General features: G+C 38.8%; 1 protein-coding gene across 2 annotated transcripts in view; it reads left to right on the plus strand.

Moving 5' to 3' along the window:
* Positions 1 to 2,552: 2,552 nt before the first annotated feature.
* The window catches only part of XRN2 (5'-3' exoribonuclease 2), a 76,040-nt gene continuing 63,928 nt past the window's right edge, over positions 2,553 to 14,664 (plus strand). The window contains exon 1 of one of the 2 annotated variants that reach the window (XM_069496438.1): positions 2,553 to 2,697. In XM_069496438.1, the coding sequence (XP_069352539.1) occupies positions 2,623 to 2,697 (75 nt within the window). In that variant the 5' untranslated portion in view covers positions 2,553 to 2,622. Of the gene's footprint in view, positions 2,698 to 3,020; positions 3,057 to 14,664 lie in introns of those variants that run through there. The other variant, XM_069496439.1, reaches the window with a different exon arrangement.

The raw sequence follows: 14,664 nt of genomic DNA on the forward strand, positions 1-14,664 counted from the left end.
AATCCAAAGGCAGTTGGCTGGAGAATTCCCTCTTGGTTGGGGGTCAGTCTTTTTGTTCTATTCAGACATTCAACTGATTAGATTAGGCCCACCAACATTATGTAGGGCAATCTTCTTTACTCTACTGATTAAAAATGTTAATCTCATCCATAAATGCCCTCACAGAAACATCTAGAATAATGTTTGACAAAACATCTGGGCACTCCATGGCCCAGTCAAGTTGACACATAAAATTAACCATCACAACTACTATTTTAAATACATCAGGTTATTCACAATGAACTTTGTAAGGATAAATAACAGAGAAAGGAAGCACTTGATAATCCAGAGACAAAAAATTATAGGCAAAAAAATTCAAAGGTTTTCTTTCTATGACAATTATAATGTTAATGGGGCTTAAAAATGAATTCATATTTATGGACAATCTAATATCTATATATTGTATATTTTTCATGTTATTCTTCACATTAGTGTAATCCAGATATCAGCTGAGAGCCTTCCTCTGACCCCTTGAGATCTAGGCAAAAATATTTCAAAACCTGAGTTCTCAGCTTGCAGAAGTCCAAAGTCTGGTTCATATTCCTGCTAATTTCCAACATTAATAAATTCTCTTCACCTCTTCTGCTTCTTGAGTTCTGCTACATTGCTCAGCCCTATGGTTCCAGACCACAGTGACCCCAAGAGAAATCCATACCATACCAAGACTGAGTCTAACAGACTTCACTGGACACACTGGGCTGGGGAAGGTGTCACAACACTTAGTCTATATGCTACTGCCAGCTTTCAAGTTCCTTCTCCTCTCTACCTTTCATCCTCTCCTTTTCTAAGTGCCAAAAACTCCAATTTTTGTACTTCTTCTATGCAAAGCAATTTCACCACCCAGGTAAGTTAGCTGTGCATTCCCCAAATTTTGTTACAGGTTTCCTGGGACTCCCTTTCCTTTGTAAGGGATAGAAATTTAGCCCAAGCCAGCTTAGGGCAAAAGGAAATTTTTTTGGCTCATTGAATCAAAGGACAGACTTCCAACCAAATTGCAAGAAGAGAGCGATTTAGCTAGAACCAGGGCCTTACACTTGCTTCTCTCATTGCAGTCTGGCAACAAGTCCTAATTCTTATCTTTCAGCTTTCAGCTATCTGGGAAGGGCAGTCTTATATTCCTTATTGTTCAAAGTTCAAAAATGATGGGTAAGGATTCTGAATGGCTCAACTCAGCCAGCTGCCTATCCTTGCACCCCCTGCTTATTGTGTGTATGTTCCTGTAAGAGCACAGCACTTTCCAAGGGAACCAAATACTTAATGAGGAGGAAGGGGCAATTTCCAAGTAAAAGCAGGAATTTCACCATAGACATAATACTCTGGAATAGTTTTGGCTATCTTTAAGTAAAATATGGGATAACTATTTCCCTAATTTGCACATCAGCAGTTTAAACCAAATTTCATCAGACCACAAAGGAGGGGGCAATATTGCCTGCCTGATAGCAGGGAGAAATACTTTCATTGAGGCCTCTTGAGGTGAGCCTTTAGGATTGAGTGTGATTTGTCAAGCCAGGAGGGGATTCCAGGGAGAGAGACTTCCAGGCTTGAGTAAATGGCCATAAATACCTCCTCTTCCAGACTGCTTCTTTCATATGCTGGGGAAAAAAATGCATTTGAAACCATCAGAAAACAAAGGATAAAGTATCATGTTAAAACAAGGACAGATTAAATGATCTTTGCTTGAAATGAAACACAAGCTTTGTGAATAAGCCACTTAACCCCTCTACAATTTGGCTCTCTCGTCTACTACACAAGAATGGTAACAGTACCCTCAGAAGGCTCAAGTGATTATTAAATGAGACAATCCTCTAGTCAACGCCCTAGCATATTATAAGCACTCAGTAAATGGAGAATATTAGTAATTATTTTATGCTCTTAAGTGTAGCCAGAAGGTTGTATTGAATGCTAAATGTAGACTAGATTCCATTCTGTAAATATTTCAAGTGAGTTTTTAATGCAAACCAGCCGGTGTTCCTGTAAAATACTTTGAAATCTTCTGTTTGATAGTCCGGGTACATTCTATGGCACAAAACCGGGAGAAACTAGGAAATGGAACTAACAAGTGAGTTTGGATGCTTTGATTCTCTCTAGAGAAACAGGCGAGAAAGGAAAGTAAAATAAGACATAAAATATGGTCTCCCTATAATCAGAGGTGACCAAATGGGCGAGGAAGACCTCCCTCGGGGCCTGCAGAGCGCGGGGATTCCGCACCAGGGGAGCCTGAGGACTGGGGAAGCGAGTAACCGGGGGACGACAGAGAAGGCGTCGCCCGGAAGCCCCCGCGGCTCATACGCGCTCGGTGTCGCGCTCCAGGACTGGGACCACAGAAAGAAAGCCGAAGCTTTTACTGCTCTTCCAGCGACCCGCGGCCGCCTCCTGCCACCAAACCGGCCAGGTCCTGCCTCGCGGCTGCTTTACCTAGCCGCGCCTCCTTCCCAGCTTCCCCGGCGGCGGCGCCGTGACATCACTTCCGGTCTCCGGCGCGCACGTGGGAGGAAGTGCCGGTACCCGCGGCCGCCGCTCCTACCTGTCTCTTTGGTTACGCTCTTCCGCTGGCCGGCCACCGCCTCCGGCTGTGCTGCAGCTATGGGAGTCCCGGCGTTTTTCCGCTGGCTCAGTCGCAAGTACCCGTCCATCATTGTCAACTGCGTGGAAGAGAAGGTGAGGAGGCGCCAGGCGGCCGCCACGCTGGGGCTTAGGGCCCCAGCGCGTCTAGGCCGCGGCCCTCGGGGCCAGCCGCCTGCCCCCGGGGAGCCTTGCGGGAGCCCGCGCTTCCCTGCCAGTCCCGCGGACAGCCGCACCCCAACACGCGGTTGGAGGCAGACACTCGGATTCCGGGCCTTGAGGAGCGGTCTCGCCGGGGGGAGGACTGAGCAGGGTCCAAATTCGCGGAAGGGCTGCTTCTCTCTGCCTGCTTTTTCCCGGGACCGGAAGGCCCCGCCCACGGCTTTGTTTCCTCCCGAGACCGCGCATTTTGTGTCTCAGTAGAGTCTCTAAGAATGTTGAGCCATACCTGTTTGGTCAACTGAGTTAACTGATTAGGGATGTGCGGGTGCTGATTTCAGGCTTTAACAGCCTTGTGAAATAATCCCGGCGGCGAGCTTTTTGTTTACCATCCATGCTAAAAGGTTTTCCCCTAGCGTGCGAGTCCATTTGTTGCGCTTGTTAGATCTTATTCTGAGAGCAACATGTTAGAAGGTTCTGAGACGAGGAGGAAGTCTGATAAGTTCTCTCTTCTCTATGTGCCCCGACAGCTGGACAGCATGCTTGTTGAAATTTTCAAGATTATCGGATGCACTGTTAACAATGCACTTTTTGTTGTTACTTAACATATAGGTAGACTTTTGTCCGTTCTTGAGTTATGTTTTTATCGTTTCTATGCTTCCGCCCCATTTCGATTTTGCACTCTTTTTACAATTTCTGTACGGGGAAGGTTAAGGGGCACATCATGCATCCCTCACTCCTTGATTTTCGAAGGTAGTACTCACCTGTCACGGTGAATTTCTTTCTTTTACGTAGATTGGTAAGATCTTGATTTTTTTACTTTTCTTGGCTTCTATCCAGTGAGAAACCCAGAGCATTGTTTTGGTGACATTCGGTGTTTCGTGTGTTTTTCTCAAAGGGAAACTGCTAAACAGAATAATTCTTTCCTTTGTAAAACTTTTCTCTAGTTTTATTACAAATAAAAAGCAGCAGTTCCTTGCTTCACCCCTTCCTACCGCATTTCTCCTTTCCAGAGACATACACTTTTAACTGTTTTGGTTCTGTCTCTAAATAATCATGCTTATACTTGAATTGTCAGTTTTAGATCCATTGAATTCTAGCAGGATTTAGTCAATTAGCTGCCCCTCCCATATTCCTAATAGAGTAAATCACTATATTCCTCTATTGGTAAACTTTAGAACTGTAAGTAATATGCCTTTATTTTTTATTCCATCGCCTGTGTAAAGTATCCCTTGACCTGTTACTTTCTAAGGTTGGTATTATTAGTTTTTCTACTCCTACTGGCCTTCACTTCAATTTGACAGCTGTACTTCTACATTGTAGGCATCCAAAATTAAATTATCAGGGCTTTGATTATTCAGATTTGTTTTAAAAGCTGAAAAATTAAATAGGATTTTTGATTATTGTCACTGTCCAGATTCAATTTATGTACTGTGATTCTGTTTCTTGTGCTGTTTTTATCTTTTTCCTGTTGTTGCCTTTCTTTTTTCCACTTTGTACTTCTCTCCACCCAAGCACTATTTTATCATTCTGTCAAGTCCTCTTTCTTCTCGGAGACTCCTTCTTGGGGTCTTCTTTATTTTTGTTGCAGTTACACCTAGTTATTCTCTAGGCTTGTTGGAAAACTGCATCCTGAGGTTTTTAAAAAAATCTTCAGTGAGAGGTACTGTTTCCTGGATTATCATCTTTCTTGCCCTAAATCCTTGTTTGATTTTTATTCTCAGTTGAATTCTTAAGAAATACTTTGTGGGATTTGAGTTCTCTGAGTCATTGTAGGCCCCAAAATATCCCCATTCTGCCTTTATATACGTGAATGATCATTAGGCATAGAATTTGAGTTTGAAAATTAGTTTTCCTTGAAACTTTGAAAGCATTGATCTTTTGTATTGTGTCATCTGGTATTGCTGATCACAGTTCAATCTTAATGTGAATTATTTATTTAACCAGCACTTATGAAGCGCTTACTGTAAACCAGGCACTGTTTTAAGCATTTTGCAGATATTATCTTGTTAGATACTCGAAACAACCACATGACTACTACTGCTACTACATATTATTGTTATTACTACTACAGATGAGAAAACTGAAACACAGAAGGGTTGAGTAACATACTTAAGGTCACTCAGCTAACAAATGCCGTAACCAATGTGGAAACCTGGAAGGCCATGCTCTTAATTTTTAGGCTTGTCTACTGCTTTCATTCATTTATGTTGATCAGTTTTTCTTTCTGAATTTTTAAAAGATCTTTATCTTTGATAGGGTAAACTTTCATAGTTACCTACCTAGGTGTAGATTTTATTTGAAATTTAAAAACGTTTTGATCAGAACTTGATTGACTCTTTGAGTCTGAGTCTTGTGTTCTTCAGTTTTAGGGAATGCTCTTTATTTCTTGACCTTTTTCTCTTCCCTTTTCAAACTGTGGCTACCGGTCCTTCTAGACTGATTTATTTTTATTTTCTCTTTTCCTCCCTTATTCCTGAGTGTTCTTTTCCCCTCCCCCAACCCTTTTTCCTTTTGCAGCTTTATTGAGGAATAATTGACATAGAATAAACTGCACATATTTAAAATGTACAGTTTAATATGATGTATACATCCATGAAACATCCATCACCACTACCACAACAATAACATCACCTCCACCTCTAAAACATTTCTTCTGTCCCTTTGTAAAATCTACCATCCTTACCTGCCACCCATCTTTTGCCAACCACTGATTTGCTTTCTAACCCTATAGATACATTTTCATTTTGTACAATTTTATGTAAGTGAAATTATATAATACATATTCATTTTTTTACCTGGCTCAGTTACTTTTATTCACTGTAATTATTTTGAAATTCATCCAGGTTGTTATGTGTATCAATAGTTCATTTCTTTTTATTTTTGGATAGTATTCTATGTTGTGGATATACTACATTTTGTTTATTCATTCACTGAATTGATGAACATTTGGATTTTTTCTAGTTTTTTGGCAGTTACAGAAAACCTTCTATGAACATCTGTGAAAAGTCTTAGTGTAGATATATGCTTTCATTTCTTTAGGGAAAAAGACCTAGGAAATGGTTAAATTGTATGGTAGGTGTGTGATTATTTAAAAAGAAAAACGTACCAGACTGTTTTCCAAATTAGTTACACTATTTGACATTGGCGCCAGTTACAGTTGCTCTCCTTCCTTACCAACATACTGTATGGTTAGTCTTTTTAGTTTTAGATATTCAAATGTAGTGTTACCTTATTGTGGTTTTAACTTGTGCACTTGATGACAAATGATATTGAGTGACTTTTCAGGTTCTTATTTGGTATCTGTATATATCATCTTGGGTGAGGTGTCTTCAGCTCTTTTGCCCATTTTTTACTTTGGGTTGTTTGTCTAATTAAAATGCAGAGTTTATTACATATTCTAGGTAGAAGTCCTTAGTTTGATATATCTTTTGCAAATATTTTTTTAAAATCTATGGCTTGTGTTTTTACTTCTTAATGTTGTCTTGAAGAGCAAACATTTTGAATTTTTAATGCAGTCTGATTTATTGATTTTTTTCATTTACATTTCTGTTTTTTGCGTTGTGTTTAAGAAATCTTTGCCAAAGCCAAGCTCACTAGGCTCTTCTGTGTTTTCTTAGAGAAGTTTTATAGTTTTAGTTCACCTTATGGTTTTTGTTTTTGGTCTTTTAATATGATGAATTATATTGGTTTTTAAATGCTAAACCCACCTTACGTTTCTTGGATAAACTCCATGTGGTCATGTTTTATTATTTTTATGTACTGTTGAATTCAGTTTGCTAAAGTTTTCTTGAGGATTTTTACATTTGTTTTCATGGAAGATATTTGTAGCATCCTTGTCTAGTTTGGATGTTAGAATAATGTTGGCCTCAGATTGAGTTGCGTACCTTGTTTAGTTTTCTTGAAGAGTTTGTATAGAATTGTTATTGTTTCTATTTTAAATATTCAGTAGAATATTACCAGTGAAGCCATCTGGACCTGGAGTTTTGTGGGGAAGATTTTAAGCTATAAATTCAATTTCTTTAGTAGATACAGAACTACTTAGGTACTTCTCCTTGTTTCCTCTTCCCACTTCCCCTTCCCCCTCCCCTCCCCTCCCCTCTACTTCTTTTCTTTCTTTTTCTGTCTTACCCAGGCTGAAGTGCATTGGCCTGATCACAGCTCACTGCAGCCTAAGACTCCTGGGCTCAGGCAGTCTCCCTGCCTCAGCCTCTCAAGTAGCTGGGACTACAGGTGTGCACCACCTTGCCCAGCTAATTTTTCTATTTTTTTTTTTTTTTGTAGAGATGGGATCTCACTCTTGCTCAGGCTGGCTTGAACTCCTAGCCTCAAGGGATCTTTCCACCTCTGCCTCCCAAAGTGCTGGGGTTACAGGCGTGAGCCACTGTACCTGGCTCCCCTGTTTCCTTTTGAATGAGCTTTTGTAGTTTTATCTTTCACAGATTTGTCCATTTCATCTAAGTCAAACTTGTTGACATAAAGTTGTTCAAAGTATTTTCTTATTAATTCTTTAATATTGTTAGACTCTATAGTGATGTCACCTCTGTCAATCCTGATGCTTGTAATTTTGTCATCTCTCTTTTGTTCCATTATTAGTCTGGCTAGAGTGTTCTCAGATAACTAGCTTTTTGTTTCCTCAATTTTCTCTATTTTCCTTTTTTCTATTTCTTTGATTTCTGCTCTTATTTTTATTTCTTTGTTATGCTCACTTTCAACTTAGCTTGCTTTTCTTTGCTTTGTTAAGGTAGAAGCTAAGGTCATTGATTTGAGACATTTCTTCTCTGATATAGTGTTGAGTGCTGTAAATTGCCTTCTAGATATTATTTAAGCAACATGCCACAGGTACTGACGTGTTGTATTTTCTTTTCTTTCAGTTAAAAATATATTCTGAATTGGTTATTTAGAAGAGTGTTACTTAATTTTCAAATATTTGGAGGATTGTCCCAGATATTTTTTCTGTTACTGATTTCTAATTAATTCCCTTATCAGAGAGTGTACTTTGCATAATTTGAATCCTTTTAAAGTTTATTATGGTTCAGAATATGCTCTCCGTAAATGTTTCATGTAGACTTGAAAAGGATGTATGTTCGGCTGTTGTTGAGTGTTCTGTAAATGTTATTAATGCTGATTGATAGGATATAGAAGACTTGAACACTACTTACTGACTTTTTTTTCTGTCTCCTTGTCATATCAGTTATAGAAACGGATGTTGAAATCTTTGACTATCATTTTTGGATTTGTCAGTTTCTCCTCTCAGTTCTATTGGGTTTTGCTTCTTCCATTTTGAAGCTCTTTTATTAGGTAGATAAATGCTTAGAATTATTCTATCTTTTTGATGAATGTATTATCATTATGAAAAGACCTTTATCCCTGGTAATATTCTTTGCTCTGAAAATCTGCTCTATTTAATATTAAGATAGCCAGTTCTTTTGGCTAATATTAGTATGGTATATCTTTTTATGTCTTTTTACTTTTAGTCTATTTGCATCTTTATATTTAAATTGGATTTTCTGTAGGCAGTTGGTTCTTGCTTTTTTATACAGTTTGACAATCTCTGCCCCCCTTTTTTATTGGGGTAAAATATGCCTAACATAAACTTTACCATTTTAAGTGTTTTTAAGTGTACAATCCGGTGGAACTAAGTACATTCATAATATTGTATAACCATCATCACTATCCATTTCCAGAACTTCTTTATCATCTGGAACAAAAACTCTACCCATTAAACATTAACTTTCTGTCCCTCCTTCTGTCTTTATGAATTTGCCTTTTTTAGATACCTTGTATAAATGGAATCATTTAATTGTCCTTTTGTGTCTGACTTGATTTACTTAGCATAATGTTTTTAGATGTTGTTCCATGTGTCAGAATTTCATTCCTTTTTAAGGCTGAATAATATTCCACTGTATGTATAATATATGTTACATTTTGTTTGGATACTTTTGCTTATTGTGAATAATGCCGCTAGGAATATTGTTGTACAAGTATCTCTTTTAGTCTCTGCTTTCAATTCTTTGGGGTATGTACCTACAAGTGGAATCAGTGGATCATGTGGTAATTCTGTATTTAGCTTTTTGAGGAACCAACAAACTGTTTTCGCGTTCTGCTTGGTAATTGGGCAAGTTAGAACATTTATGTTTAGAATGATTATTGACACGGCTAGGTTTAAATCTATCATCTTATTTCTTTTCAGTCTCATCTGTTCTTTGTTTCAGTTTCCCACTGCCTTTTGGATTGAGTACTTTTTTATGACTTCATTTTATTTCTTTTGTTGGCTTATTATCTACTCTTCATTGATTCAGCCATCAACTTCTTCATGTCCTTTAACTGCTTGGCTTATACAGTCCCTCCATTTATCAGCCTTCTGACCTTGGAAAGTGACTTAAATGCCTAAACTCTGGAGAGCTGGAGCTTCTTGCACTTGTTAAAACAAAAGCTCTAGATAAATTAAATTTAACAGCATTTAATTGAGCAAACAATTCAGCACTTGGGCAGTCCCCAGAACTAGAAGAGGTTCAGAGAGCTCTGCTCTGCAAAGTGGGCCTTTGTGGACAGGAAACAGAAGTGAGGTAAAGAAACAACTCAACTGGTTAAGTTTGGTCGTTCACCTTTTTTGAACATAGCCTGATCAGTTGGCCGGCAGCCTGTGATTGACTGAAGCTTGGCTGCTGTAATTGGCTGAGACTCAGCTATTTGTTATAAAAGTATACTCCTCTAAGTTAGGCTTTCTGTTAGTTTATGTATTAAATTAGGTTGCAGTTGGTTAAGTAAGGTGTCAGTAGAAGGGGCATCATCAGGCCAATTCGGTTTAATTTAACATGCCACACTGTACTTCCCCTACAGTCCTCACCTTCTGGTCATCTCTGTGTGAGTGCTGAAGCCAGAAGGCAGGATCCCCTTGTTTGACCTCAGCTGGGAACGTGTGTGTTGGGCAATACAAATTTTTTGCTGCCCTGCATGTCTGCAAATGACTGTGAAAGTACTGGGAATATTAATTTGGAGGTTGAAAATACATTGTATAATAGTAAGTAGGTGAGTTCACAAATACAGGATTCATGAGTAATGATCAGCTATATGTGTACCTCATAGGGTAGTTCTGTGGATTACATGTATTAATGCAAGTTAAATTCCTGGAACAGAAGCACTTGATAAATGGCAACTATTATGAAAATCTGATTTCAGAATTTTACTTGATAAATTAATTATTAGTAGTTTATATGTCTGAATAAAAATGGAGATGTTTTTGTGTCTAACTCTTGGTAACACTGTATATTGTAGATTTGTGCTCTTGCTATTTTCATGTAAAGAAATGCAGGTTTCCTACACTGCTTCTTTTCTCATTTCCTTCTATTCTGTTTCATTAAGTACTTCTTTTGTGACAGGCATTGCTCTAAGGGTAGAGAAGAATAATAATGAACAAGGGGGACATTGGTCCTTGACCCTGCATTCTATTTTCTCCAGTATGATTTTTTTTTTGGGGGGGGGGAGCTGGTTACTACATTCTTTAAACAGCTTTACTGAGATATGATTTACACAACATACAATTTACTCTTCAGAGTAGCGGTCCCCAACCTTTTTGGCACTGGGGACCAATTTTATGGAAGACAATTTTTCCATGGGCAGGGGCAATTCATTGGTTTTTATTACATTCACAGATGTGTGCAACCAACACCACAGTGAATTTTAGACCATTTTCTTCACCTCAGAAAGAAACGTATACTCTCTAACTGCTGTTCCCTCTTCTCCCGGTGTTAAGCAACCATTAATTTATTTCTGTATGTGTAGATTTTCCTACTTTGGACTTTGCTATGAAAAGAATCATATTGTATGTTTCTGGCTGGCTTCTTTCACTTAGCATTGTACTTTCAAGGTTCATCGTGTTGTAGCATGTATCAGTACTTCATTATTTTTTTATGACCAAATGTGTCATTGTGTAGGTATAGCACATTTTGTTTATCCATTTGTCTGTTGGTGAACATTTGCGTTTGTTTTTATCTTCTGTCTATTAAGAATAATGCTGTTGTAAAAATTCATGTACAAGTTTCTGTGTGGACATGTTTTCATTTCTCTTGGGTATATACCTAGGAGTGGAATTGCTAGGTCATATGGTAACTCTGTGTTTAAGCATTTAAGTAGCTGCCAGACTCTTTTCCAAAGTGGCTGCACTATTTTATAATACCACCAGTAGTGTATAAAGGCTCCAATTTTTCCACATTCTTACAGTGAAGCAGGTTTGTTGTGTACTGGTTACCAACTTGTCTGAGTCTGGTAAGACAGAACACCTATATACAACAAATTATATGAAGAGGGTTTATTATTTACAGATGGGCCGTGAGGAACAACAGAAGCCTAGGATGTATTGTGAGTCAGGTTCCCAAGGCTCAGGAAAGATGCCTGGGGCAGATGGAGTCTCAGTTGCAAGTACCACTTGCCATTGCAGCTGAGGAACCCCAAAGGCAGCCCAAGGGAGGCAGTGTAATTCACTGGGCTAAAGCTTTGGAGGACATGCTGCTTTCAGGGGAGAGAGAAACAAAGCCCATGCTATTCCAACAAGTTCTTCCCTAACTCCAGATATTATTGATACATTCCCTGGGAGAGACGAGAACAAGGCCTGGGCACTTTCAGACAGTTCTTTTCTATTTCAGGATATTGCGTTCCATCACATTCTACAGTTATTCTTGAGTGCTACAAGAAAGGGTGGAGAACTGAGTTGGTCTAAGACTACCCAGAGAACTGTCCTGCACTTGCTCACACTTATTACTGTCTTTTTGGCTTTAGCCACCCTGCTGGGTGTGTGAAGTGGTACCTTATGTGGGTTTGATTTGCATTTTCCAGTAACTAACGATGTTGAACATCTTTTCATGTGCTTATTGGCCACTTTTGTATGTTTTTTAGAGAAATGTCTATTTAGATGTTTTTACTTTTTAAATTGGGTTGTCTTTTTATTATTGAATGAATTATAAGAGTTTTTTAAATATATTTTGAATATAAAACCTTTATTAAATATATTATTTGTATATATTTTGTCCTATTCTGTGAGTTATCTTTCCGCTTTCTTGATGGTGTCTTTTGAAGAATAAAAGTTTTAAATTTTGTTTTATTTTAGAGACAGGGTCTCGCTCTGTCACCCAGGCTGGAGTGCAGTGGTGTGATTGTAGCTCACTGCAGCCTCAAACTCCTGGGCTCAAGTGATCCTCTCTTGCCTCAGCCCCCCGAATAGGGAGGACTACAGGTGTATGCCCCCATGCTTGGCTACTTTTTTATTTTTTGAGAGAGTCTCACCATGTTGCCCAGGCTGGTCTTGAACTCCTGGCCTAAAGTGATTCTCCTGCCTTGGTCTTCCAAAATGCTGGGATTACAGGCATAAGCCACTGTGCCCAGCCTTGTAGTGAATTTATTTTATTACTTTTGAACTCTAATACTTCCGTTTTGTTCTTTTTTTTTTTAATGATTTTTATCTCTGTTGATATTTCCTATTTGATATGAATTGTCATATCTTCCTTTACTACTTTAATCATACTTTAATTCTGTAAGCATATTTATAGTGACTATTTTAAAAATCTTTCTGTTAAATCCAACATCTGGTCACTCAAAGGCAGTTTCTGTTGCCAGCTTTTTTTCCTAGTATATGAGTCATACTTTCTTGGTTTGTGTTTGTTTTTGTTTTGTATTGTTTTTTGCGTGCCTGTCAATTTTTTGTTGCAAACAGGACATTTTAGGTAATGTAGCAACTCTGGCTACTGGTCCTCCTCCCCACCCCCCCAGACCCTTCCACGGCTTCTTATTGTTATGTGGTCGTTTATTTGTTTGTTGACTGGCTAGATTATTTTAATGAAGTGTATTTCTTCCCTATTGTATTATACCTCTGATGGTTTTCCTTGGGGGAGATGCAGTTTGGGGCATGCCCACAGCCACCCTGGGATGACAGTGGTACAAGTAGGGCTCTCACCCACTTTTTTCCTGATCAAAGCCAGCAGTAAGACTCCACCAGTTGGTCCCATTGTTTTATTATTTTCACCAATGCCCTGGTGCATAAATTCTTCTACAGACTAGTCCAGTGGAATTGTGGCTGCTTCCAGGATTAGCTCTAAGGTTAGTGTTTGGTATTCGTGACAACCCCCGGAAGGGCTTCTCCTGGCTGTCTTATTCCCCAGTTCTCTCCTGCAAACTCTAACAACCAGCCTGTAGTCTAGGCTGCATCTTCGTTAGATCTGGGAGTCTCCTCCCAATTGCTTTTCACCACGGCTTTCACCGCTCTTGAGAGTGCCTTTAGATTTAAAACTAAACTGTGTACTTTTGTTTTTCCTTTCTTTTTTTGAACAACTCAAGACATGTAATGCTATGCACTTTTGCAAAAGAAGTCAGTTCCAAAATTTTCATAGGCTTTCTTGATTAGGTTGCTGTTTGCCCTTAGGACCATTTTCAAGGGCTTGAAATGTTTTTGTTTTTAAAATAATTTTCATCGGTTTCACTGGGGAGCAGATAAGTGAAGCTTCTCACATTGTCATGTTGGAATCAGATCTCTCTGAAATGATTTTATGTCTTAGAGAGCGAGGATCAGTTTCACACATCTTGCATATTTTGTATCCTCTATAGTACTTGGTGTAGTTGTCAGCACAAATCGCTTTGAATCTAGTGAAATTGAAATGAATCAGTCTAATGTACTGGTTAAGATACTAGCTCAGAGGTCATGGATTTAAATCCTAGTTCATGAACCTGTCAGTGGTGTGACTTTGGAAAAGCCACTTTAACCCCTCTAAGCATTTGTGTTCTCCATTGTAAAGTGGAATACTCCAGACCTCACAAGGTTGTTGTGAGGATAGAATGGAATAATCCATGAGTGAAAGTCCTTAGAACAGTGCTTATCTCATTTAAGTGTTCCATAAATGTTAGAGATAATTATTAGTCCTTGTTCACTAGCATTGTATAAAAATGAAGATCTAGCACACATATTACTTGGGAAAAAACCTAATCACCCACAAGTGTTTAAATGTCCTATTTGACAACTACATCAAAACTTACAACTTGAATTTTTAAGCCAAAATAGTGTAATTTGAAATTTTCATTAGCCTTTTGGCTATTTCTCCCCAAAATATTACTCACATTTTGTATTTTTGTAGTTCCAGACTGCTTTTAGGGAAATCTAAAACTGAATTGTATAGTTTGCTGTCTGACTTCCATCAGTGGGATGGATACTCTTACTACTCTGGAAGCTCAGACATGATTCATGATTTTTCTAATGTTGCTGTTAAATCCTGTGTAGGTTTAAACAAAAATGTGTCTACCTAGCTATTACTGACAGTAGTGGTTTCTGCTGACAGTAGTGGTTGATTGGAACAGTGGGTTGGCGTGAAATTCATTTTAGGGATTTACTTCAAAACCTGTATAATGTATTTTTACACAGACATCACTCTATGTTTGTAATATCTTTACTTCTTTAAATACCTTCTTTATCTTAATTAGCATTTTCATGCACAAATGGCATAATATCCCAACTGTGTATTTGGGATACGTGTATCTCCTGCTCTTACCATGAAGTAGATAGAGAAGGAGAGTGCTTCCTGCTAGGCAGAGCTACATGACTGTCAGCCTTCTGGTAGGGGTGCTTCCTTGTCCCTTGGGGAATTGCTAATCAGCCAGGACACTGCACTACCCTTTTAACCCAAGCTCTTGTGTTCTGGGGATGCCTGTCTCAAGTTGCCTGGCCCACATGGGACCTGACGGGGTGAGGGAAGAGGAGCCGGCAAAGGTTGATTCACCTGACTATTTCTGCTAGTGATGCTAATGGATCCTCCAGAAGCTGTCCCTTGAGCTCTCTGTCTGGGTCAGGAGCCCTCTTGTGTTCACCCACCTTTGGCAGCGTATCTCCTCTCACATGTTGTAGGTGCTGCACTCCATCTTCAG

This window comes from Eulemur rufifrons, chromosome 20, assembly GCF_041146395.1.
Source record: "Eulemur rufifrons isolate Redbay chromosome 20, OSU_ERuf_1, whole genome shotgun sequence".
NCBI classification, from domain to species: domain Eukaryota; kingdom Metazoa; phylum Chordata; class Mammalia; order Primates; family Lemuridae; genus Eulemur; species Eulemur rufifrons.